This window comes from Bradysia coprophila (genome assembly GCF_014529535.1).
Source record: "Bradysia coprophila strain Holo2 chromosome IV unlocalized genomic scaffold, BU_Bcop_v1 contig_84, whole genome shotgun sequence".
In the NCBI taxonomy this organism is placed as follows: domain Eukaryota; kingdom Metazoa; phylum Arthropoda; class Insecta; order Diptera; family Sciaridae; genus Bradysia; species Bradysia coprophila.
In genome coordinates this window covers 5,561,762-5,588,059 of record NW_023503376.1, presented here as the reverse complement: position 1 = coordinate 5,588,059, position 26,298 = coordinate 5,561,762, and the positions used below count along the sequence as shown (strand labels likewise).

Sequence of the window (26,298 nt, the reverse complement as noted above, 5' to 3'; positions counted from 1 at the left end):
AAAGTGGTAGTTGACTACCAAAGTGGTAGTTGACTACCAAAGTGGTAGTTGACTATCAAATTGGTAGTTGACTACCAAAGTGGTAGTTGACTACCAAAGTGGTAGTTGACTATCAAATTGGTAGTTGACTACCAAAGTGGTAGTTGACTACCAAAGTGGTAGTTGACTACCGAAGTGGTAGTTGAGTACCAAAGTGGTAGTTGACTACCGAAGTGGTAGTTGACTACCAAACTAATGCGGATGTTGCAGAGATGTTTACTGTTTGAGAGCTGCACACCGACTGATAAAAAAGGCGGCTCGCTTGCCTATTTATAATTCGAAAATTTGGTAGTTGAATACCAAAGTGGGACTTGAATGAGTACCAAGCTAGTAGTAAACAGAATTTAAAAAAAATATGAAAAAATACCTCACCAGGCTTCAGCCGGTCTATTCTTGTTAAATCTAAAATTTGTTTGTTTTAGCAGGCAGCACAGGAAGTTTTTTATTCAAAAAAAATTTTTTGGGACCATTGCTGGAAAGGACTAATTTCTGCCTAAGTTTGCTTCAGCTGATTTTCAGCTGGTCCAATTTGATGCTGCTGTTATTACTATGCTTACATATAAATGCATCAGCAGCAGTCCCTGCTCACTCTAATCCCTCGTATGACCCATATGACTTAGAAAAAATGTACAACATTTTGAACAGCATTCAAAGTTAGATTAGTCACTATGCTTTTACTGGGTCCAACATACGGCTTAAGAAGAGCCTCTGTGGTACAGAATAATGAAAATATTTTTAATAAGTTTTTGGATACACAATTTTTGGATCATACGATCAGACGACGCTGATAGAATAAACACAAATTTCGCAATATATTATTATCACCAATTTCAACGCACTTCAAGCATGAGTGGTAGTCTAAATAGGGTACTGAAACTTGACAGTGTGTCACACAACTACTTACTATGATGACTTTTGCTTGAAATACGTTGCCAATGTTCATTCCATTATGGATGCATCTTCCTTTCGATAAACACCACCACTATTCGATAATTGATATAGCTTAGCCATTGCTGCATCAACATTAAACACTTTAAAAATTGTCTTCTCGACATCAAGTTCAGCCGACTTCGAGCCAAATAATTTTGTCGTCGATGACGACAAAAATTGGAATACGGCATTCGTTCGCAAATTTTCAATGATAGGATTCGCTAGAGTTCTAGAACAGTAATATGGGATACCATTGCATTGATGTAGAATCCTTCAATGTAAAGCATCACGATACTTACGATGACTCTAACCAATTTTGCAGCATAATTTGTGGACCGGCGAAGTCAACTTCAAGGAATTGACAAGCTGCCCTTGCAAAGCAGATGCAATTGTTGTTATTTGTGTTGTAACTGTCGATACTGTAAAAGATTTTCTTCTAAATCCGCATTGTTGTCGAAAATTGAAAATTGATACCCGAACGTTTCGCGATTCTGATTATCGCACCATGTTTTGAATTCCACTTGAGTTTTCGTTGTCAAACCATATAGGTTCTCACTATCTTCATCATGCAAAATTTTATATTTGTCGGGCTGTTATTAAAATCGAATAAGAAAATCTATCAAAAACAACGAACAGCGACCCGAGTTGCTCTGGGTCTTGGTACGACGGACGGCAATTTTGCTTTTACCATTGAATAATTTTCATGAATTCCATTTGTGGTGAAATGATACAGTCGATTGTAGACTCCAATGCCAACGTGAAGATATTGTTTGGGTAGTTTGGTAGCACCAGCAACCATTCCTTTCACGTCTGAAAATGAGCCAACAAATCGTCATTGAATTGAAGGCAAACATTTTATTCACATGATTAATTGCCACTTACTTGGTAAAGGGAATAAATCCCAACCAAAGACGAAAACAATGTATTTCTTAGTCGGATCAGACAGAGATGTCATTTCGTATTGCAACACTCAAAAATTCGAAATGGATAAATTGGACGATAGAGGAACTTAGTATCTGAATATTTTGTAGGAATTAGAAGTGTTAGACGAGAAGCTTGTAAATAAATATTAAACCCGCGACTTCTGTTGCTCGATTATCAAAGCAATAAATATCTATAGCAGCTTTTCTAACAAAGATAAATTATGATAAACTTGAATTTCTGGTTGGGCTAGTTTATAATCCCCGAATCGGTCGCTTTTTTTTCTAATCTGTTTCAACTGTTTCGCACTGATAACATTGCAGACATAATCTTATCATTGTGTCGTTTGAGCACATAAATAATTGCCAACAGTCCGATTGCACTAAGCTTTGCTTCGAAGAAGTGACGAAAGTCCATTATGTTACACTGCGCTCATCGCCGAAGGTGTCACTCACATAATATTTATTCAAGGATGGTGACAAAGCCGACGTGTCAAATTACAGACCAATAAGCATTATATGCGCTATCTCCAAGGTTTTTGAGAGATTGGTTTTCAATGAACTGTTTGAGCAATTGAAGCACAGGATACACTATTCACAACATGGTTTCTACTCAAAGAGATCCACCCAGACGAACTTGATGGAATATGTGTCGACAATAGCAATATTGTTGATGGTGGTCAAGTGGACTCTGTCTATACTGATTTCACGAAAGCCTTCGATAAAGTTGACCATGCTCGATTGATTGGAAAGCTCAAAGGTAACGGATTAAATTCAAAATTAATAGATTGGTTTGCTTCTTATCTTAGCAACAGAACACAACTTGTCGTCATCGGTCGCTCAACTTCCGACGAAATTCATCCAACTTCTGGTGTCCCGCAAGGATCGATACTAGGTCCACTTCTATTCATAATTTTCATCAACGACTTGCTATCAGCTGTATCGGCTGGACTTGGTTTTGCTGATGACATTAAGGTTTTTCGTGCGATTGTTACTGAAGATGATTGTCGTCTTCTCCAAAAAGATCTCGATATAGTGGAACGGTGGTGTGAAACCAATCTTATGAGCCTAAACCATAGGAAGTGTGCTGTTATGTCTTTCACACACAGTCTTAACCGAATTGAATTTCCTTATGTATTTAGTGGCAAAATCATCGAGCGAGTACACTCAAAGGTGGACCTCGGAGTTACAATTGACGATAAACTGTCATTCAATGAGCATGTCGATTTGGTAACAAGGAAGGCATATCGTCTGATAGGTTTCATTTTTCGCTGTGGAAGATATTTTTCTAACCAAACAAGCATGATGATTCTTTACAACTCTCTCGTCCGAAACAGGTTGGAATATTGCTCGTCGGTCTGGAGTCCGTTCTATCTCAATGCAATCGATCAAATTGAACGTGTTCAGAGGAAATTCTCAAGGATGTTTTTCTACAAATTCAACATGGAGAAACAATCATACGACAAAAGGCTAAAGTTTCTGAAGTTACACTCGTTGGAGTCACGACGGTTGGAAAATGACGAACTCACTCTGTTCAAACCGATCCATCATCGTATCGATTCTCAACTTTATCATCATCTTAAGTTTGATGGACGTTCTACATCCACACGGCAAAAGACTTTGTTTTACCTTCCAAAATTCAAGACTAATGTACAGAGAAATTGTCCTATTTATCGCCTGCAAGAGCACCACGACGTATATTTCTCACGATTAAACTTAATGGATGACAGGTTTTCTGTATTTAAGAGCCTAGTCAAGGATCATTTCGCTTTTTGATTTTGATTATAGTGATGGTTGTTGACATTGTTAACGTTTTGCTATGCTTTTGGTTTATGATTTTTCCTAAAGTTTTCCATTTTTGTAATTTGCTGATTGACATATTATTGGGCTTTGGCCTGTTTGTTGATCATTAAACAGATAAAATAAAATAAAATAAAAAAATAAAATAACCTTACCTTCAGCACAAAACAACATACACATTGCATCCTATTCCTGAACGCTACAAGTCCAAAAAGTGATAGTCTATATTGTACCTTAAAGAAATGATAACAGATGGCGTTGCTTCCACCCAGCCGGTACAGTGCCATCTGTTATCATTGGTCTGTGGTACCTCCGTATTGTACGTTCTGCTAACATTAAGTTCAAGAATATAAATGTTATTACTAGGAATAATACTAGGAGTAATACTAGGAGTGGTGATCGCAAGACCTACATTCTTGTACTTCATAAGAATACTTGCAATACTTATATCAGGCACAGAAGTTACATACTGGGATTATACAACTTCCTTGACATTTCAATAGCATCTTAGGGAAGCAGTTTCTCATTGCAAGACTATTTAAAATGTAGGACTTTTTCAGAGGCAATGAACTTGTGTCACACTTCCTCCTTTAGAGGTTTTTTTTGTGCAATCGAAATATCGAAATTTACTTCATAGCTTTCTTTATGACAATTTAGTATTTCCATTTTTTTGACTAGATATAACCTTGTGCGTAAGACTTTTGAAAATGGCCACTGGTTACGATGACAATGAAGACAATCCTTCAACGAACTCTATCGATGTGAGTTTTTCAATGCACGATTTTTCTCCAGAAGGGAATTGACGTCATCTACACATTTACATAAAGCAATCCAATGGCCACAATCGGTTGCACACGTATAAATGGCAAGTTATTTCGATTTTGAAAGGAATGTAGGTATTTATCTTGACAATGTACGTTAGGTATGGGAAACCAACCATTCATATTGACGAAATCCATATGGATGAAATTGGTCCAAATGGTTTGATGACTATTAAAGAGACATCGTTTGCTGCTGGCGGATTTGGTGGCATTTATCTTGGCTTAATAAATAAAAACATGAAAGTTGCAGTTAAGAAATCAAAAGCTAATGTAAAGCCAGAGTATATTGCCAATGCACGGTTTGAAGCTGCGCTAGCTTCGACATTCAATCATGTTAATATTCTTCGTCTATTATCCGTGGTGCGTCAACCAAACGCTGCGCCATGGTTGATTTTTCCGTATATGAGCAATGGAAGCCTTCATAAAGTGTTGCATTCAACTGATGATTGTATGCAAGAGCAGATACAATCATACGTGAGTGAACAATATCAGCTTTGATTCTCAAATGACTCATACCATCATCTTAGGAGATCAAATTAAGTTTAACGAGAGACATTGTAAATGGGATGGAATTTCTACACTCAAATCGTTGCGTACATCGTGATTTAACAACAAGAAATGTCCTAATCGATGAAAACGTCCGAGCCAAGATTACAGATTTCGGACTATCAACTTTTCTTGATGGCCATGGCTCGGTTTATAGAATGGTAAGTCGCTCAGGACGACTCGCTATATGATCAGATATCAGATAAATGCACTTAACAGATTCCAAAGGAAGCTGTCGTCACAGGTGATGACTTTCTCCGTGCTGCATTTCAATTGTATTTCATCGCACCAGAAGTTCTGCCAGTTTATCAAAAAGAGTACACGTTTGAAGCAGATGAACCATCGGAAACCTTTATAGAAGCTATGAATGGAGGTTCATTCGATGATTGGGCTCAATTAGTAGATGTTAATCCACACTCTACAGGTACAGTTATATTATGACTATGGGATTGTAGGATTCATTCCTTTTACATCCTACACACTTCCCACATTCAATTGAACCAACGAATTCAATTTCATTTTTGATTTTGTCGATTGGCACCATTGACATACAAGTGGTTAGTTCTCATTATCTGCTTGTGGTGGCACCATATACTTTGCGTGTCCAAGCATTTAAAGAAGTACTAGGTAGCGTCAATCAAAATTCTAAAAGAACAGTTTAGATCACATCTGATTTGATCGCAAAGGCAGTAAGCAATTTAGAAGGTTTTTTTTGTGCATTATATGTATTTTACATGCTACATGCGTCGAAAGCGGTACTTTTCATATTTCAAGCACTAATTTCGACTTCCAAAGCATGCAAAAACCACTCGGGATAAATAGATGAAATGTCTTGTTTTCGCGTGTTTATTGACCTCGGCTACGCCTCGGATCAACAAAATTCACACGAAAACTCTACTTTTCATCTTTTTATCCCAAGAAATGTAAAATACAAATGCTTTTCTGATCTTTCAAACGTGAGAAGCAAGTTCGTGTGAAATGGGAGAAATGTAAAACGCTAATGAAATACATGTAGAATGAATGGAACGAATTGCATGAAAAAAACCAACAAAAGCTGTAAAAACGTATGTTGATTGTTGAGTTTAAATTGGACAAAATAGCAAAATTCTAATCATAAGATGTTGTGCAACAAAATGACGATCGGCTGAACCTCCACCGCTTTTGATATCCGCCTTCTTGGTACGTGACATATGCAAGATTCTTTTCATAACATTTTCATTGTTCATTTGTCAACAGATTGCGAAGTGACATTTCAGTTATTTTTAAGCTTTTCGTGATATCGCAAAAACTGCAGGTTATTTCATTATCTTTGGGAACACGGGTTCTCCAATTCAAATGAGTGATAGATCGTTGGATTCATCTTTGAATTCTAGAGAAGTCACATCTTTAATTTTTTCGATTGATTTTGTTGTTTTCGGTGCAAAGTGTTCAAAAGTGAAGGCTTGTCAGAGGGTCCCGTGAACAGTTTCAGCAATAACTCAGGAAATAATTATTGTAAATCATTGTTATGCTGTACTAATGTCGGTCATGGGAAGACGTACTACAGGACTTGCACTGGTTGGTGCAAGTACATCCACAAAAGTTATGACAAAAACATTTTTTTGGACCTTATTACGTTTTACCGTTTTATTTCTTTTTATTGACAAGCGAAAAAAAAGACTGCTCACCTAATATATAGTGTTCAGAGAGTCCACCTTCTCTGCAAAATTGATGTTCCAAGGGACTGACAGTGTAGTGTTGTAGCATGTCACCCACTATTGTTCCACATATATAAGATCCCAGTACTTCTGTGTTGCAAGCCTACAAAACCTGCAGGTCTTCGGAAAAAGGTTGCTGTAAAGTTGAAAATTTTAACTTTCTTTCTAGGGCTCTACTACTGGAATAGCGTCTGGAAGTGCAGTCATTTTTATCTACTTTTTTCCTTTTTCCGAAGAATTGCAGTTTCTGTAGGCTTGCCACACAGAAGACCTGGGATCTTATATATGTGAAACGATAGTGGGTGAGGCAGGCTAGAACACTACACAGTCAGTCCCGTGAAACATCAATTTTGCTGAGAAGGCGAGCATTATATTTTTGGTAGGTCTTCCCAAGACCGACATTAGTACAGCATAACAATGGTTTTAAATAATTATTTCTTGAGTAATTTCCGAAAAACTGTTCGCGGGACCCTCTGACAAGCCTTCACTTTTGAAAACACTGAAAACAAACAAAATTAATCGAAAAAATTAAAGATGTGACTTCTCTAGAATTCAAAGATGAATCCAACGATCTATCACTCATTTGAATTGGAGAACCAGTGTTCCCAAAGATAATGAAATAACCTGCAGTTTTTGCGATATCACAAAAAGCTTAAAAATAACTGAAATGTCACTTCGCAATCTGTTGACAAATGAACAATGAAAATGTTATGAAAAGAATCTTGCATATGTCATGTGCCAAGAAGGCGGATATCAAAAGCGGTGGAGGTACAGCCGATCGTCATTTTGTTGCACAACATCTTATGATTAGAATTTTGCTATTTTGTCCAATTTAAACTCAACAATCAACATACGTTTTTACCGCTTTTGTTGGTTTTTTTCATCCAATTCATTCCATTCATTCTATACATGTATTTCATTAGCGTTTTACATATCTCCCATTTCACACGAACTTGCTTCTCACGTTTGAAAGATCAGAAAAGCATTTGTATTTTACATTTCTTGAGATAAAAAGATGAAAAGTAGAGTTTTCGTGTGAATTTTGTTGATCCGAGGCGTAGCCGAGGTCAATAAACACGCGAAAACAAGACATTTCATCTATTTATCCCGAGTGGTTTTTGCATGCTTTGGAAGTCGAAATTAGTGCGTGAAACATGAAAAGTACCGTTTTCGACGCATGTAGCATGTAAAATACATATAATGCACAAAAAAAACCTTCTAAATTGCTTACTGCCTTTGCGATCAAATCAGATGTGATCTAAACTGTTCTTTCATAATTTTGATTGACGCTACCTAGTACTTCTTTAACTGCTTGGACACGCAAAGTATATGGTGCCACCACAAGCAGATAATGAGAACTAACCACTTGTATGTCAATGGTGCCAATCGACAAAATCAAAAATGAAATTGAATTCGTTGGTTCAATTGAATGTGGGAAGTGTGTAGGATGTAAAAGGAATGAATCCCACAACCGTAGTCATAATATAATTGGGTAACTGTACTGTCAATAAAGTTGAAGTAAACACGCAGCCTGATTCCACCCCGAAAGATCAGCAATCAAAAACTTATCTCGATCCAGAAGGTGCCTATTCTTTTAAATCAGACATTGGTCATTTGGTGTAGTTGCCCATCAGATTTGGACTGGTGGCGTTCATGAACCGTATACGAATACAGATTACTCTGGAGCGATAACGGTAAGATACTTTACACGGAAATTCTTTCTAGTATATGTTGGCGTGTATCAATGGGAAAAAATTTCGGTTTTATTTCAGACAGTGAGAGATCTACTTCAAAACTACGAAACAATGAAGAAAAGTCCACTGCATTTTGGTAAGCTTAGAAGTTGTGTTAAATACAAGAAGGAGCATAAAATGTTAATATTTTTACTGTAGTACAAATTGAGGGCGAGTATCCAGAAATCGCAGCCATTATCAAGAAAACATTTTATCGAAATCCAAAGAAACGAATATCGTTTTGTGAAATGAAAAAGAAATTCAGACTAATTAGCAATTCGTCAAATGTTAACACTAGCACGGCAGAGTAAAATAAACCAGGCAAGAGCGGTTCATTTTCGAAACGTCAAATAAGGACCTAATACTCCGTATGAAAATGAACTTAAATGAACAATGACATAAATTGATAGATGTTATTCGCAAAAAATATTGGGCTACTAGATTATTCAGGTCCCTAGTCAAATCAGCGCTACTGCCTGGTTAACTTTACTCTGTCGTGACACTAGCAATGCCACATGATTGACATTATATGTGTTAAAAAGCCTAAAAATATTTTTACTTGCAGCAGCAGCACCCTGCGAAATGAAAATGAAATTTTCGCAAGGGACACATCGTCGACACTTGCAATAATTTTTATTTCGCAAGTAAAATACCTTACGTAATTGCTTAGAGATTGTTACTTTGCCATGAGAAATTATAGCCCTTGCCTTCGACTCGGGTTACAAACCTCCGTATCGGAAAAATAGCAATCTCCAAACAAGTACGTAATGTACTATTATTCTGCTTCGATGATTTGAAACACCTGTTGTCTGCGTCTTTATCTAAGTCTACTGCCCTTCTTAACATCTACTTCGAATTCCATTTGTATCAAAAGGTCACCGACTTCCAGGGATTATTATGGGATTTTTTTTTAACTAGGCCCACCTTTTGCTGTGGTCAGGTCCCTTGACTGACAATTTTCTGAATATATTTTTAATCAATTTCGTTTTATTTTTCGTTGATAAATTTCCGAAGCATCAAAAATCACTGATACAAAAACCATTGCTTGAGTCCAACTTATTTCTTCATATGCTGTAACTCCACGCAAAATGGCAATAATTTCAAAAAAATCTTTGGAATAAGCCAAGAAAAGTACTTTTGGATTCTAAATTGTAAATTGCGGCAAGATTTTTGATCAACGATAAATCATAAATTAAATACGACGACTCGTGTGAACCCCACCTCTTGGGCGGGTCAGTTTCCTTGATTTTATTAATATATGCTTAAACTTTAAAAGCATCACAAATCACCGACGCATTACAAAAACCTTTGCCTGAGTCCAAATTCTTTGGAAAAGTACTTTTTAGACCCGTACGAAGTACTGGGGTCTTATACGCTTACGTATACGTTTGTAACACGTCGAATTGGACTCCCTGAGTAAGGGGAAACCTCTTGTGGTTGTCTAGAGATGCCAAATCCGCGAAAAAAAAATGTCCGTCTGTCCGTCTGTCCGTCTGTCTGCACGATAACTTGAGTAAAACGCATCCGATTTTGAAAATTCTTTTTTTTCCCGTTTGGTAATGTCAAAAGACAGGCTAAGTTCGAAGATGAGTGATTTTGGATCGACCCCTCCCGAGCTGTGGCCCAATAAGTGCTTTACGGTTTTTCGAAGATATCTCCGGACATTTAAACGTAAACTTGTAAGTGATACGTCAAATAAAAGGTATTTACAATACCGATGGACAAAAAAAAAGTTTATGGAAATCGGATGACCGACTCGTGAGTTAGACCCCTTGGTGTGGAACAGGCACAGGGCGGCAAGCAGTTTTTGCTTGTAGGTCGGCTACATTTGAACATATTTCGTCTGGTTTAGCTTTATTAGATAGGTATTGACCGTACCAATCAGAGAAAAAAAATTTATGAAATTATGTTCTCCGGAGCGTGAGCTAGGTCTCTTGGAGTGAGCTCTTATCTGGCTACTCGGAAGTACAGTGAACGTGGTGTATTTTGACAATATCTCGAGTAAATTTTGACCGAATTTCATGATTTTTTTTTTGTTTGAAAGGTATTAACGAATGTAAAGCGTCGGTACTATTTCCGGTCTCCTAACAAAATGGCTGCCGGCGGCCATATTGGATTTTAGTAAAATAGAAATATCTTGGGAAAAATGATACTTAGAGAGTTTCTGTTAACATGGAAATAATTTGTTATGTGTGTGGGGTTTCAGGGATTCCATATACGGACATCTGTATATACCTATATACAGATATATTGAGCTATATGCAGGCATATAGAGCTATATAATAGCATATTCCTCTGTGAAATGTTTATTTACAGTGAAATATAGGTAAATATAGCGGTATATAGCTGTTTAAATAGGAATTTATGAAATTTGACTTCGTACGGGGCTGTCTATATTGCCTCCGGCAATTTAATTGTATATGATAACAAGGCAAAGAGTGGATAATGTAAGTGATTTAAAAGGAAGAATAGTTTTTCAGCAGAGAAGAAAATGAAGTAAGAGAAATGAAGAGTTTCACATTAAAGGCTTTTGATACGAATAGGTGTTTCGTACGGGTCGGCGTTAGCTATGTTTTTATTATCAATTTCAATCATCCATAAATCATAAATTAAATACAACGAATCGTGTGAATAGACCGTGTGCGATTATGAGAAAAAAGTTTCATATTTCAATAAAAAGAAGATTTACAATGAAAAAAATATTTAATTATTTTTATAGAAATTATTGAAAAATATTGTTGCCATCCCGATGCCATCCCACTTATTAGAATCTTAGTAAGAATCCAATTAGAATGAATTAGAATGGTTCGGATATCCTTTTAGTTTCATTCAAATTACAGCTTTTAAAGTGAAATATAAAATCAAGCAGACATTGTTCAAATATTCGGTTTACACTTTTGTTCTACAGAATAATAATCTAAATCAATTAAAAATAAATTATTTATACTGCACACGGTCTATTACGAATTACGTAATTACGCAAACGTCCCACTCGTATGAGCTTTCTATTATTATGTTTCATCGTCTTATTGTTAATGTTAATCAGAAGTAAGTGATGTGAATGTAGAACGATTAGAGGACTCTTTCACTTTGATACAAAATAAAAAAGTTCAACAGATGTTCTTCACTTACACTTATGTACAAAAAGGAAGTGCCTCGGTACTTACTGCATTCACAAATCCTCCAATCGTGAATAAAATATCACGACTTGTTCGAATTACGCGAATCACGACTCGCTTCGCTCTGGCCGCAACGGCCGCAAACGTTTCTCACTCATGGAAGTTTTAAAGTTTTCTGTTTGATTGTTCTTTAATGTCATTCCCTGCATTTAAAAAAAACGACTCAGAAATTGGTTTTTCATAAAATTTTATACATTTTTATGATATGGCGCGAAAACTACTACTTTCGCCAGTGATAGTTGGCCATCACCGTGATAGTTGGCCATCACAGTGACAGTTGGCTATCACGGTGATAGTTGGCAATCACAGTGATAGTTGGCAATCACAGTGATAGTTGGCCATCACAGTGATAGTTGGCCATCACAGTGATAGTTGGCCATCACAGTGATAGTTGGCCATCACAGTGATAGTTGGCCATCACAGTGATAGTTGGCCATCACAGTGATAGTTGGCCATCACAGTGATAGTTGGCCATCACAGGTGATAGTTGGCCATCACAGTGATAGTTGGCCATCACAGTGATAGTTGGCCATCACAGTGATAGTTGGCCATCACAGTGATAGTTGGCCATCACAGTGATAGTTGGCCATTTGGCCATCACCGTGACAGTTGGCCATCACAATGATAGTTGGCCATCACAGTGATAGTTGGCTATCACGGTGATAGTTGGCCATCACCGTGACAGTTGGCCATCACAGTGATAGTTGGCCATCACAGTGATAGTTGGCCATCACCGTGATAGTTGGCCATCACAGTGATAGTTGGCCATTACAGTGATAGTTGGCCATCACAGTGATAGTTGGCCATCACAGTGATAGTTGGCTATCACGGTGATAGTTGGCCATCACCGTGATAGTTGGCCATCACAGTGATAGTTGGCTATCACGGTGATAGTTGTCAAATTGATACAGTAAATATAGAAAGTCAAATATCGAAATCAATAACTATTAAAACTCCTCCTCCTCCAACAAAGGTTTCAGATCATTCTACTCTACTCGTATTTTTGTAACAATGGTAAGTTCAATCAAAGTAATCGTCCTCGATTGGTTCAATTATCATCAACAGTGTAAAATACTGGAATACTGGCTTCCCACATAGCCCATCTTCGAACTTAACCTCGGGAATTTAGTTCTGCGTCGATTAAAATGAATTTCATAGAAATTGGTTGAAAATTTCTCTAGTTATCGTGTTAACAAGCAACAAACATTTACGTTTTTCATAACATTTCATACAACTTTTGAGACAAACATTTTAGGGTATCTTCTGGCATAAGACCCTGACTTACAGTCAAGGGAATAATACCCCCTAGCTCGCTATTTCCAAAAAAAAAAAAACTTTGAATCTTACAACGTACTCTAGTGGACAATCGACAATTCGATCCATAGCTCATTTTTCATCCATTAATCCTTTTCCATATAGGCAATTTGAATAAATATCCACAGGGCCAGAAAAAATTGGCGTCCGGAAATTATATGAAACATTTATATGTCACTGAGTCAGTTTTTGAATTTGAGCTAAAGGAAGGCCTTTTGGTCCAAAATCGTTATAAGAAAATTTTCAGTGCACAAGGATTCGAGTATGAAATAATTCAACGGAATACATCCTAGTCTAACTAGAGTGTCCCGTAATCGAACATAGTGTGAAGTTTCTACTTACGACCTATTTTCCTATTTACAGTCGACACGAGAGTTTAAGCAACTAAATTTGCAAACGATCCTTAGCAGCTTACTTTGAGCATCAGCATTTGTAAACTTTGGACTTTTTTTAAAATTTCAACGGAACATTTCAATATCCCATTATTGTAAGTCCCAAAAAACTGATCAAAGCTCACAAAAGCACTGCAGACAGCTAATAACAATTTGATTTCCGTTATTTTCCCCAAACATTGATAATATTGAAATATGGATGATAGTGCTGGAGGCGTTTCACAAGAGATATTTTTCACCATTTGTACCGTCTTTCCCATATTGCCAGAGGCAACTGCAATTTTACCCAACAAAAAATTCTTCAAATTGCTGTCTAAATGCGGAACGAATCATTTGTCCATTAAATCATCGAAATCGTAAAATAAGTATAATTTGCGACTTCACCGTTTATTAATTGGTAAGCGCAAAAACAATCAATTATACTCAGCACCACATAAGTGTTCGCTTACATTATAATTTTCTTTTTTATGTGATACAAATTATACCACATCGGGTGATCGACAAAAATATTGCAATCCATTTCGACATGCGCGCTGCGCTATACATTAGATTTTATACACAGACAAAACAATAAATTGGAGATAAAGTGCATTTCTATTACCGAGGCTACGAAATATAAAGTCATAATTTCTCATTGCCGTTGTTCTAAACATTGTTTTTGCATGTTAATAATGTGTATTTAACATCTGTTAAAATTGCAAGGAAACATAGTAATAATGCAACACACAGCCGATTATTTTATTCAGGTAAATAATAGCATTTCAATTCCACCTCCCACTGAAATGCTGATAATTTTTTTTTCTCTCTGATTCTATTATTGTTTTGCTTCTACGATCGTATTATATGCGTCTTTAACTCGGTCGCTTTACACATTTTATATGGAATAGACTTACGGTGGTTTTATTTTTTCTTCGTCGCGTATAACGTCTAATGTTAATATATGTCACGGATTAAATTATGCGGTCGCTCAAAAAATTTATTTCACGATAGGTTGTAGTCAGCTTGAAAGTAAACGTTAGATTTATAGCCTTTTTTGCAGCTCGTAAAACAAATTGTTACGATAGATTAGATTCTTCTAGTGTCTCGTCTATTGTAATTATTGGAACTTTTAATCCCAAATTTGAAGCAAATGGCAACAATAAATCAGTCTCGGTCATTTCATTAAATTTTATAATTCTGAACGGAAACAAAGGAGCTGTTCTACCCGTTAGAGCAATGTAATCAGGTCTATTACTTACATCGATCGAAGTATTTTTAATCTGTTGATTTCAAATCTTGTACTTCAATTTTCTTACAATGAATTTTACCATATAAAGGACCATGTTACCCATAGATTGTCATTATTTTGTTGTCGTTATCGATATAATGACGTCAATGACTACGACATACTTTAAAAATCTTCAAGGCTCTGTTCCGCTGGAAGTCCTGGAATTTACTAACTGAGCTCAATTCTAACACTTTTATCGCCATATCCGTATTAAGACTCATAAACATAAACCTGATCTGAAAATAACTGAACTTGAATTGACCTGAAACCTGAATAAATTAGGCAGGTCAAATGTGACATAAAAACTGGGTGGCAATCTAAAACGAAAATTGACAAGGTAACCGTACTGCGTCCTTTTATAAAATCGCCCGAACTTTCAGGTCAAACTAATTGTTTGATCTCAGTCGACCTGTTCAATCTGGATTATCAGTGACAATGAAATTGAACCATGAAAGGTCGAAACGATCCATTGAATGTTGAAACAGTCAGACAGTGGTACAACCGTACAATGGCTGCCATTAGTTTAAGGTTATTTTTTATGGACTTCCTCACGAGCCTGTGAAACCCGTGAAAGTTCAGTTCATATATTGATGTACTACTAACGCACTGTCAGCTCGGTGTGTTTGGGACTAAACCTACCTTGCCCGTTTCTCTTCTATATACTCATTGAAGAGTATAACCTGAAGTGAATCATAACTCGCTGATCCATGAAGCAATCGTCCCCTCCTCGTCTTTTCTACCTCTTAACACATTCATTCCTGAACCCAATACCACATTTGTTGTCTTAAGAGAAAGACGCACAGGGGTTTAGAGGGTCTACAGATTATCTGTGCAAGAAAAGAAATTTCGTCCATTGATCCATCGTTCACTCAGAGTCTTAGCGTCAGTTTCTCACCATATTCAGGACTTCAACCGAGCTAAAACAGAACAAAGAAGACCGCGAAAGAAGGGCCATATTCTAAGTCCAAGTACAGTCAAATCCGCGTAAAAACGCAAGAGCGAATTAAACAAAAACAAAAAACTGTCCGAGTCTCGTTTCTCCCTAGAGTACCTAGAGGTAGAAAAGACGAGGAGACGATTGCTTTATGGATCAGCGAGTTATGATTCACTTCAGGTTATACTCTTCAATGAGTATATAGAAGAGAAACGGGCAAGGTAGGTTTAGTCCCAAACACACCGACAGTGCTTTGGTACTATACAATGCCATTGAATAAAACTGTATTGCACCATCACAAGCATTCCAACGGTGAACCATATTGAGATACGTTAATCATCGAACAAAATTTTTCGTTTCAATTCTTTAACAAAAATGCTGAATGCATAAAGTGCCTTTGGGCCATCGGTAAGACTCATATGCATTAAATTCAAGTCTAACTGTTATCAACCCAGAATACCTTTCGAACAAACATGTGCCAGTACAGCATTCGATTGATTGCTAAGTTTCGAATCTATACAATTTGATATGGAAAAATCTTATAATCTGCGAAGGACATAGAAGGCAAGGAGTGTTTCTAGCTTTGCACATTCATTGTTCGTTACACGGAAGAGGGATAATTAAAATAGTTTTCTGGTAAGCATCTGTATCGTTCTCCATAATTTATATCGACTTGCATGTGCTGCATAGTGCATGTGCCACCAATACTTTGAAGAAGAAAAAAAAGAAACAAAAAATCACGTATTCTACAATGAACCAGCGACTCTGTTAGTGACGAAAAATGTTCATTTTTTTCCAGATACAATTGAGATATTATTACACACGTTACAAATGTTGTAATATTTTCACTTTATATACAATAGACATACAATTCTTGCGAACCATTTGCTGTTTGTCTTTTTCGTGATTAAGTTCGAATTTTTCGTTAAAAATATTGTTTTAAAGCGCCGTTCTGCTCTACTGTGCATTTATAGCCGCTGGATAATAAATTCCGTGCAATTTAAAACAATAAAGAAAAACGGATATATTATCGATCTTTGTGGCGGGTACCACTTAAAAGACTCGATTGTGTCAGTTTGTATATCATTATAACATTTGATTTGGATGAATAGCTGGTATTAGATTTAGCTTCAAGTGGCAGTTTGTGATAAACGACCGTTTTTTTGTTAATAAAATGGTGTGAATGCAGGAAGTCCAACGAACGATTATAATCAAATTTAAAAGTAAAGGAATAACAGTGACAAACTAAGTGCTAATAATGTTTAAGGTAAAGCATGATTCATTTGAATATCGTGACCAAAATGCAATTACTTTTCAGTTAGTACTGTAACTGTACTCAACAAAAGCGCCAAAGAATTAGTTATCATAAAATCAGGGGCGATCAGAGACATTTTCCCATATTTTATTGAAATTTCCCAAATCTAATAAAGAGCTTATTTCGGAAAAATTTAAGAAAATTATGGAAAATGTTGGAAAATTTGGAAAAAGGTTTTCCAGAAAATAGTCTAGAATCAAATCTTCTAGATTTCGTCGTTCTCTTTGTTTCCGCTCTGGTGTTGTCTACTGTCAAGCTTTAACGATTGGTTGACCTAACCTTCGTCGATCCTACAAGATGAGATCTTCCCTTTACAAAATGCAAGACGGAGTGTTGCAAACACATATGTTTGATACATTTTGTAAAAGGAAAGTGATTCTACGAACGCTCGCTTGTAAAAGGAAGGTCTGATTCTGTAGTAGAATCGACATTTAAACCGATCTGAGGGATTCTTTTGAAAAACAGCCTACCGAAATCGGACGCATTTTCTATTGGAATTTTTTATATGTGCCTAGAAGGACTTCGACCCTAAAAGCCAAAACCACTTTCAAACGAGCCATCAGAACAGTCGGAGCGTCTGCTGCGACTGAGCCCCGTACAAACCCGTATATCTATTGCGTACGTGACCCTAGTGCGTCTGTCACCCTACTTTGACCGTAGACCTATTGCACCCGTAAACGTAGTTGAAGTCAAATTATTATGAAATGTGTACATCTTAGAAATTGCGCATAGCGCAATTACGAAGCCCCGTACGAGGCCCTAGTAACGGCCTTAGTCCAAGGACCCAAATTTAATTTTTTTTTCAACAACATTCTATTCGGTGTTCGATTATCTTTCAAATGAAACAAAAATTACGAAAAACGAATGAAATTTACTCGAGTTGTATGTAAAATACGCATAGGCCCTAGTAGCGGCCTTAGTCCGAGGACCCAAATTTATTTTTTTTTTCAACAACATTCTATTCGGCCTTTGATTACCTTCCAAATGATACAAAAATTACGAAAAACGAATGAAATTTACTCGAGTTCAATGTAAAATACACATAGGGTCCTAGTAGTGGCCTTAGTCCAAGGACCCAAATTTAATTTTTTTTTCAACAACTTTCTATTCGGCGTTCGATTACCGTCCAAATGAACCAAAAATTACGAAAAACGGATTAAATTTACTTGAGTTCTATGTAAAATACACATAGGGCCCTAGTAGCTTTTCACTTCTAAGGCCCTAACTCACGGTCCACTCACCCGATTTTAAAAAACTTTTTTTTCCTGGATTGGTATTGACAATACCCATCATTTGCCGTGTCATTTACTTTTCCATCGTTTATTTTGCCATAAATATCACCAAAAGACCTTAAATCACTTAGGTGGCCCTAACTCACGAAGGGCCGACCCGAATATGCCCATCTTCGAACTTAGCCTCACTATTTTGACTATCTTTCAGGGAAATTTTTTTTTTTGAAATCGGATTTGATTTACTCAAGATATCGACGTGACGGACAGACGGACAGATGGACAGACGGACAGACGGACCAAATTTTTATTGCGGATTCGTCATCTATGAACATAGGCAAACACTTTGCCCTTACCGTCTGCTTCGAGTTCCATCAATTACACACGGCATCGTAATCCTATAAGCCCCTTCGTACTTCGTACGGGGCTAAAAAATTCTTCGAAGTTTGTGTGGCTGGTCAAAGGTGAGCAAAAACCGAAAAATTGCAATTTTCTTACAAAAATTGCTCCAGTTACACGAGCCGTACAGGGTCGTGTGGGGTGTCATTAGAAAGGTAATCACATGTACTATTGAGCCGAATAGGGTTTAGAATTCATCCACACTGAAATATGTGCAGATAAAGTTTTTAACCGAATACGTACAGTGTTCTTACTGAAATTTCTCGAGGTACACAAAATGTACATGGTCGTGTGGGGTATCATTTGAAAGGTAATTTTATGTGCTTTTGAGCCAAACAGAGACTAATGTGGTTTGGATGCATCTATGATGAAATATGGACACTTAAACATTTCAACTTCTTTTTCATCGTAGATGTATCCAAACCACATTAGTCTCTATTCGGCCCAAAAGCACATAAAATTACCTTTCAAATGATACCCCACACGACCATGTACATTTTGTGTACCTCGAGAAATTTCAGTAAGAACAGTGTACGTATTCGGTTAAAAACATTATCTGCACATATTTCAGTGTGGATGAATTCTAAACCCAATAAGACCCTATTCGGCTCAATAGTACATGTGATTACCTTTCTAATGACACCCCACACGACCCTGTACGGCTCGTGTAACTGGAGCAATTTTTGTAAGAAAATTTGCAATTTATCGGTTTTTGCTCACCTTTGACCAGCCACACAAACTTCGAAGAATTTTTTTGAAAGTGGTTTTGGCTTCTAGGGTCGAAGTCCTTTCTAGGCACATATAAAAAATTCCAATAGAAAATGCGTCCGATTTCCGTAGGCTGTTTTTCAAAAGAATCCCTCATCTACTTTTGGTCAAACCGTCCCTACTAAATTACATACATTCTCAAGGAATGCTAAAATACTGCTGGATCCAAGGCAGCGTAAAATAAACCAGGCAGTACATTTTTGAAAATTTAATTAAGAGACGAAAAGACGTGGTTTGCACTATGAACAAAATGAATTTCAAGTAGGAGCAAAGGACATAAATACATTCAAATGAGGGACCGAAATCCCGTTACAATAGTTTACGTCAAATCGACTCCTTTCGCCTGGTTACCTTTATAGACGTTTTCGTGTTAGTGGTGTGTGATATAATTTTCCAATGAATTTCGGTCATAATTCCTCTAGGTAGTCTACCTCTATGCCTTTATATAGCCGTGAAGATACAGATGGCGACATTTCGAGTGTTAAAGTTTTCCGGTTTGTCATTTCAACACACTCCAAGAACAGGCACAAGAACAGATTTTTTTAACGGTCAAAAAGTCTCTTATTTTGGTCCCCAACTTGAAAAATCTAATTTTTTTTTGAAAAATTTAATTTTAATAAAATCTTATTTTAAATCTGTTCTTGTACCTGTTTTGGAGTGCGTTGGACATTCAACCATGCTGAGCGTTTTCTGGAAATATAAAAATATCGATTTTATTTTTGGATGTTTGCACTGGTTCTTGTGGTATTCTCTCCAAATCTTGCCTTCAATTGTGTTGTATATTTTTACAGTCGTTTTATACTTGTAAAAATTCCGATTATTTTTGCATGTTTGCGTCCTTTCTGTGACAGTATCTCCAAATCTATACATTCTATTTTATATTTTCTATGTGCAGTGACTTTCAACTCAATATAGCGCGTTCGAGCTTATGCATTTTTAGCCGATAGATCCTAATCAGAGTAGTCACAATGCAGAACTTTTCTTGCTATTGTTGTTGTGTTTGTGGTTTTTAGGTCATTGCAATAATCTACATCATTAATCACATTAGAGAAATCTTCTGTTGCACAGAGTTGTCCGAGAATTGTTTTGCTTCAATAGCTTTCATCGCAAAACATATTCTTTGAAATTGCTTCTATGACAATCCGTATAACAATCGGAAAAACAATATTTTTCATTTTAACCTATTACAGACGGCAAGCATATGACTAGTATTATTACCAGGTCTATTACTTCCTACGATCAAAATATTTTTAATCTGTTGATTTCAAATCTTGTACTTCAATTTTTTTAACATAAATTTTACTGTATAAATGACCATATTGCCCAGAGCTTGTCATTTTTTTTGTCGTCGTTATCGATAACAGATGAATAGCCGTGTGTGACAGGTTAATTCTTCATTTTCACAATTCGGGAACTTTGGTCACCCACTCTTATGTGAATTTAGTTTTCTAGATATATGAAACTGTTCCATACTGGCCAAGGTCCGAGGAGCATTTATCACACGCATCCAACCAACCACAAACTCGACTGCTTCAGAAAAGTAACCCAAAATCGTATTTTATGTAAGAAGTAAAGTCGGGAAAATTATCATTGGAAAGTTGAAGTAGCAAGCAACTTTGTAAATTAAGGAAAAAAAATGAAAGTGGTCGACAACCGGTCGAAAGTTCTTTGAGGTACTAAAGGACATTTTAGAAATTTCCCTATGACTTATTGCCAATAGACCCTCCAGCCCAAGTTTTTATATTTTTAGGAAGTAGGGAGTCTAGACCTTCCAATGGAACCCTCGACAGCAAGTTTTGTTGGTGCGCGCAGGCGTCACTGGACAGTTAAAAATATTTTTAATAATACAGTCATTGGAGCTTGTACAGCGAACGGTTTGACGTATTTGATGCTTTGTGTGATCGGCCTAGTCTAGCACCTCAAAATTTGAACGAAGTCGACCCCTTATGACCCGAGATAATCAGAAATTAGCCATTACAAATTACGGTCAGGGACCTTACTATACACAGTGCTGTCGACATTTTTCAGTATAGACGACAATCATATCACCAGTATAATTATCGAATGTTTCACTCATAAATTGAAAGCGGAAGTTGTGCACGAACCAATTGGAAACATACAATGTAAAGAAAAAGTCATGTCTCACCGCACCTCCTAAAGTTCTATAGGGAGCGATGCTCTCAGCTGTGAGCATTCTGGATTTTGTTGGCACTCATCAGTTCGTTCGCTTCGTCTCATAACAATACATCTAATGTGTGTGAAACTAGCATAACTAGCATTAGAAGACTTTAAGTACCAGACAGTGCACTGAGTTCTTAACAATCTGAATCAATTGATATTCAAGAGGCGTTTGATGTAAACATAATTTTAGCTTTGCCCTGCAATCACAATCCTACTACTTCCACTCGTCCACTCACTTGGTGTCGAAACACCGGAACCGGAAGCATCACTTAAACCGAGACATTTCAACCCTCACCCGTACCAATATGAAAGGAACACTTTGCAAAACATAGACTACCAGCCATCCGAGTCGAATACATTGCGAAATCCGTCACCGACAAATGGCATTTACAGGTGAGTCCCTAATAACTTATTCAAAACATTGGAATTGAAATGTGTCTGAGAATGTCATCAAAGTCAGGGACCAGTACAATTTCCATCAAATGATGATGATTACAATGACAATAATTTGCAAAATCTGCCACATCCGTACGAACGATTAGCGTTAAAGTCACGAGCAACAGTTCGACCGAGTGCCAGACGCTTGGACTACGTAAGATGAAATACAATTTCATTGTGGACGTTCCGTTAATTTACTTTCACTTTTACTAGGACGACTTATCGTCATCGGTTTCGAAGAAACATTATGCCTTCTCATATACGGTGCGAGATGCATCATCGGGCGATGATTTTTCTCACACACAAAAACAGGAAGACGGTGCTGTGAAAGGAAGCTATAAAGTCCAGTTGCCCGATGGACGAACCCAAGTTGTTAAGTAAGATTTTCGGTTTTTGAAAGTTTTTGTTGGTCGTGACCGAAACATTCTTAATCATGTTCAGATATACCGCCGACAATAATGGTTACAATGCTCAAGTTACTTATTTGGAAGGACAAGTTCAAGGCGATTATGCAGTGCAATCAACTCAGTCTCCAACTCTGGCTCCTGCTCTAGCGTCAGCCCAACCGATTTACAACTACTACAAGACGCTCCAGGACCATCAATTGCAAAATAACCATGGAAATTATAGAGATGATGACTATTCTGACAATAGAATCTACAATCATTACAATGTCTATCCAACGACCACACCTACTCCCTATTATGCACACTCTGAAGCTACCCCACTTGGACATTATCGGAACCACATTCAAAATGTCGATATAAAAACATACAACACAGCACCACATCATTCAGCTGAAAGAGATGCTACAGTCAATAGGGTCCTCATTTTTCCGACTACGCCGGCACCTTATACCGACGTAAATGTACTACCAACTCCAAGAACTCTTGTCTACTCAACTAGTTCACCATATCGGAGTGTTGTTAGTCAAAAATCAACAAATGTGTTGCCCGGTTATCGCTACTACGTTGACTATGACTATAATGCTGATGGGCAAGCAAGTTCATCTAAAAATTCGTACACCAATTCGAATACCGCATTGTACTATAAAGCAAAGAAATAAAAATATGAACCAAATTTCGTGGCTGTATCAATATCACGAAGTATTTACACTTACAATCAAGGAGCTGCGGGAAAGTGTCAAAAAACCATTTTATTATAAATCGTGTTTTTCAAGAGTTACGAAAAATTAATACAAAATGTTCCTCTAAATAGGGTACTGAAACTTGACAGTGCTCCATACAAAATTTTACACTGTAAAAAGAGTGGTGGATACAATTTCATACAAAATAGTACTCTATTTGGCAGCTGTAATTAATAGCACTTTTGCTTGAAGTGCGTTGTCCTTAGTAAAATTAGAAACTTTTATCGGATAGTAGCAATCATTTCAATCCAATACCGAGACTTAAAATACCGAGAATTGTTAAACTGAAAGGATGCGTTTTAAATAAATCTACCAGACGCGAAATTTCAATATGGAACGGACCAGAAAATTCAGTCAAAACCCTTTTCGTAGCACAAGTAACAGATCCTTCTATCAAATTCGCTCCCGTAAAGATGGTTCGAATTAGTCAGACTTACTTTCGTGTAATACGGACTTAAGTACTTATATATGATGGACGGCAACCGCCGAAGCGATACTGGATGTTATGGAAGTCCAAAAAGGGCTAATTTACCAAGCTAATAAGTAACTCAATTTGTGTCTCTTTCAAATTTCAGACTTTTAACCAAACCACTGTCACTAATGTTTATGTCTTTTTAGAAACGTATAGCTATTCCCACAGTTAGTATGACATTAGTCAATACTCTCCTTAGCAAACAACCTCCAATTATTTCTTACTGAATCTACTACTTCGTAAGGCTAAAGACTGCTGGAACAACTTGGTTTATCTACCTGGTTGAGGAGGAGACGCAAACCGCCATTTTATTAGATACGCTGGAAAACACAAAAAAGAATTCACCTACTAAGAAGTTGTCAAGTTTGAGAATTCATCTACTATGTGTCACCAGTGTATCTGATCTGCGTGGCCTCCCCAACAATATATATCACTACTTATTTGTTCACCTTTTGTTGTATAGGTTTGTTCCGAGGTCGTTTCGAAATGTCAAATTTCATCCACAGAAGGCAACATAACCTCAACTTTCAGGTTGACGAAAATTTTAAAGAAAGTTGACGTTTAGGTTATGTTTATCTCTGTTGATGAAATCGTTGTCGTTCTTGTTGTCAAAGTTCGTGTTTACAGTTATTTGGAACAAACCTATTAGCCTTATTCATTTGGAATTGAAGGCCGAATAGAATGTTGTTGAAAATTTTTTAAATTTGGGTCCTTGGACTAAGGCCGCTACTAGGGCCATATGTGTATCTTGCATATAACTAATTTTTGTTTCATTTGTCAAGTTTCTAAAACTTGTTTTGCCTCCTAATTTGATTTTTTCAGATAGTTTGTTTGCCACAATAGAGAACAGAATAGAAGACACAATAGAGAACTTTAGCAAATCACACAATAATGACAAAACCAATAATTTCCAACAATAACGAAAACGATATTGACACGGAAAAATTTTATCATTGTGAATGGAGCGAGATGGGTAAATGTGTTCACAAATCATGGTGTGTTATGTGGTGGCAGAATTCAAAATTCTTCTGAAGTACTTTAAAAGAAATTAAATTGAAGTAGAAAAATATAATTTGTGCACCGGACAGCTTTCTTAACAGCAGATATTCATCTTTAAAATATTTATCTAAACCTAGGTGAAAATTATTTCACTGCTATTAAGCAGTGAAAAAGTGCTATAATTTCGTCTGGGATGAATATACACATGGCCAGTAGACCACAAAACAGGCATCACACAGTCTCGAGCTACACTTGGTTCCTGGTTGAAGATATCCGAAGTTGGAAAAAGGGTGTTTTTTAACCTAATTTTTTGCCGCTATAAACGATCGTTCCGGGTGAGAGTGGGCTCATTGGAAAGCTGAGTTCAAATACTTTCGGGGCATGCCTAGTTTGATTAGATTCATTGATAGATGTTGGAAAAAATGTACAACAAAAATTTTCAAAATCTGTGTGAACTTTTGACAGGTCTGGGCTGGTACTGATGACGCTTAATGTGAACCTAATATGCTAGTTGTAACTTACATTATCTAAGCTTTCTATTGATAGCTCATTTTGACTGCTGGTGAATTTTACGAGTAGCGGGTGTACTGACATAAAAATCTGTTATGTGGACAATCCTCACTATTTAATTTCGTGTTTATGGCTAAAAATTTCCAGTTGTAAGACAATTATTATTGAGAGTCAAAAATTGCGCAACCAATCAGAGGGTGCGATTTTATATTTGTCTCATGCTGCTGTTTCATAAACCACTATAGACAAATATAAAATCGCATCCTCTGATTGGTTGCGCAATTTTTGACTCTCAATAATAATTGTCTTACAACTAGAAATTTTGAGTCAACTTACAAAATTTAGAATTTTTGTCTACAACGTGTCTATTTGGATGGTACAGGGACGTGCTGTTTGTGAGGTTATGCTCACCACAGCACAACTTGTTCTCTAAATTGTGTCGTTAAAAGGAAAGCTAATTTTTCCATCTCATTTCCACTAGCTTCAGAATGTTCTAGTCTACAGATTTCAATAAATCTATGTATGTTCAGAGACACACGTTGTAGACAAAAATTCTAAATTAAATAAACAATCAACGATATGACGATTCTGTCAACACATTTATACACAATATAGCGGATGGGATATACTCGAATAAACTCAAATATACTGGATTGCTGGAGCTATACTGGATTACATGATCTACTGGAGCATAAATTCGAGTCTTGATTCATTTGGGCATTTGTCTATTTCAGTTGTCCTGTGCATAAATCGTTGTTTCTACCTCAACAGGAAAGTGATTTTCTCAGCACACGTCCTAAAACTGAAGACTGGTGCTGTTTCCTCTCGTTTGTCTTTCTTTTTTTTTTCAAAAATTCCCATTGATTAAACCGATAGGCTAAATCAGCGATTTTATTTCACAAGGATTCAATTTTACATTTATAAGTTCTCCCAAGTTGGAAGTGCTAATTCAAAGTAAATCCTTGACAACTTGTGAAGACTAAAACTAGAATTTATTTATCAAAATTCGAAATTCACTTATTGTCAACGCACAACGCTGGTCACGTGAAACGCTTATATCTTCTGTGTGACTTTCATTTGAAAATGTCAAATCAATCGGATTCAAAAATTTTCAACACAAAATGAAAGAAGTTTGAATTCTGCCACCACATAACACACCGTGATTTGTGAACATATTTGCCCATCCCGCCTCATTCACAATGATAAAATTTTTCCGTGTCAATATCGTTTTCGTTATTGTTGGAAATTATTGGTTTTGTCATTATTGT

At 36.7% G+C, this 26,298-nt stretch overlaps 3 protein-coding genes and 1 long non-coding RNA gene across 5 annotated transcripts; 3 read left to right on the top strand and 1 right to left on the bottom strand.

Moving 5' to 3' along the window:
• Window positions 1–789: 789 nt before the first annotated feature.
• On the bottom strand, window positions 790–2,025 carry LOC119072665. 2 transcript variants are annotated; one of them, XM_037177923.1, is made up of 5 exons: window positions 1,852–2,025; window positions 1,658–1,779; window positions 1,444–1,559; window positions 1,269–1,388; window positions 790–1,198 (listed from the first exon to the last, which is right to left on the bottom strand). In XM_037177923.1, exons 1-5 carry the CDS (start codon window positions 1,922–1,924, stop codon window positions 979–981), a joined length of 651 nt encoding a protein of 216 aa, XP_037033818.1. In that variant the 5' UTR covers window positions 1,925–2,025; the 3' UTR covers window positions 790–978. The 2 variants fall into 2 exon arrangements, with proteins under 2 accessions (XP_037033818.1, XP_037033819.1); XM_037177924.1 differs by having other exon boundaries at window positions 791–1,198; window positions 1,658–1,783; window positions 1,856–2,023.
• A 2,356-nt stretch (window positions 2,026–4,381) lies between these two features.
• LOC119073003 (wall-associated receptor kinase-like 6) lies at window positions 4,382–5,497 on the top strand. The gene is made up of 4 exons (XM_037178328.1): window positions 4,382–4,554; window positions 4,612–4,984; window positions 5,038–5,217; window positions 5,276–5,497. The coding sequence occupies exons 2-4, from the start codon at window positions 4,649–4,651 to the stop codon at window positions 5,495–5,497; spliced, it is 738 nt and encodes a 245-aa protein (XP_037034223.1). The 5' UTR covers window positions 4,382–4,554; window positions 4,612–4,648.
• A 2,744-nt stretch (window positions 5,498–8,241) lies between these two features.
• On the top strand, window positions 8,242–8,840 carry LOC119072667. The gene is made up of 3 exons (XR_005086899.1): window positions 8,242–8,447; window positions 8,526–8,583; window positions 8,646–8,840. It is a non-coding gene; the product is annotated as an uncharacterized LOC119072667 (long non-coding RNA).
• A 7,610-nt stretch (window positions 8,841–16,450) lies between these two features.
• Window positions 16,451–22,981, top strand: LOC119072664. Its single transcript, XM_037177922.1, has 5 exons — window positions 16,451–16,839; window positions 21,655–21,857; window positions 21,921–22,056; window positions 22,116–22,279; window positions 22,344–22,981. The coding sequence occupies exons 1-5, from the start codon at window positions 16,831–16,833 to the stop codon at window positions 22,966–22,968; spliced, it is 1,137 nt and encodes a 378-aa protein (XP_037033817.1). The 5' UTR covers window positions 16,451–16,830; the 3' UTR covers window positions 22,969–22,981.
• The last annotated feature ends 3,317 nt before the right edge of the window (window positions 22,982–26,298 follow it).

Excerpts from the sequence above, each read along its gene's own strand:
- LOC119072665 (XM_037177923.1), bottom strand. The coding sequence starts at position 1,924 with ATGACATCTCTGTCTGATCCGACTAAGAAATACATTGTTTTCGTCTTT. Across the intron at positions 1,560-1,657 it reads TTCATGAAAATTATTCAATG|CCCGACAAATATAAAATTTT; the intron begins GTAAAAGCAAAA and ends TTTTAATAACAG. Across the intron at positions 1,199-1,268 it reads CAAAATTGGTTAGAGTCATC|AACTCTAGCGAATCCTATCA; the intron begins GTAAGTATCGTG and ends TTACTGTTCTAG.
- LOC119073003 (XM_037178328.1), top strand. The coding sequence starts at position 4,649 with ATGGATGAAATTGGTCCAAATGGTTTGATGACTATTAAAGAGACATCG. Across the intron at positions 4,985-5,037 it reads AAGAGCAGATACAATCATAC|GAGATCAAATTAAGTTTAAC; the intron begins GTGAGTGAACAA and ends CCATCATCTTAG. Across the intron at positions 5,218-5,275 it reads ATGGCTCGGTTTATAGAATG|ATTCCAAAGGAAGCTGTCGT; the intron begins GTAAGTCGCTCA and ends TGCACTTAACAG.
- LOC119072664 (XM_037177922.1), top strand. Across the intron at positions 22,057-22,115 it reads GTGCCAGACGCTTGGACTAC|GACGACTTATCGTCATCGGT; the intron begins GTAAGATGAAAT and ends CACTTTTACTAG. Across the intron at positions 22,280-22,343 it reads GGACGAACCCAAGTTGTTAA|ATATACCGCCGACAATAATG; the intron begins GTAAGATTTTCG and ends AATCATGTTCAG.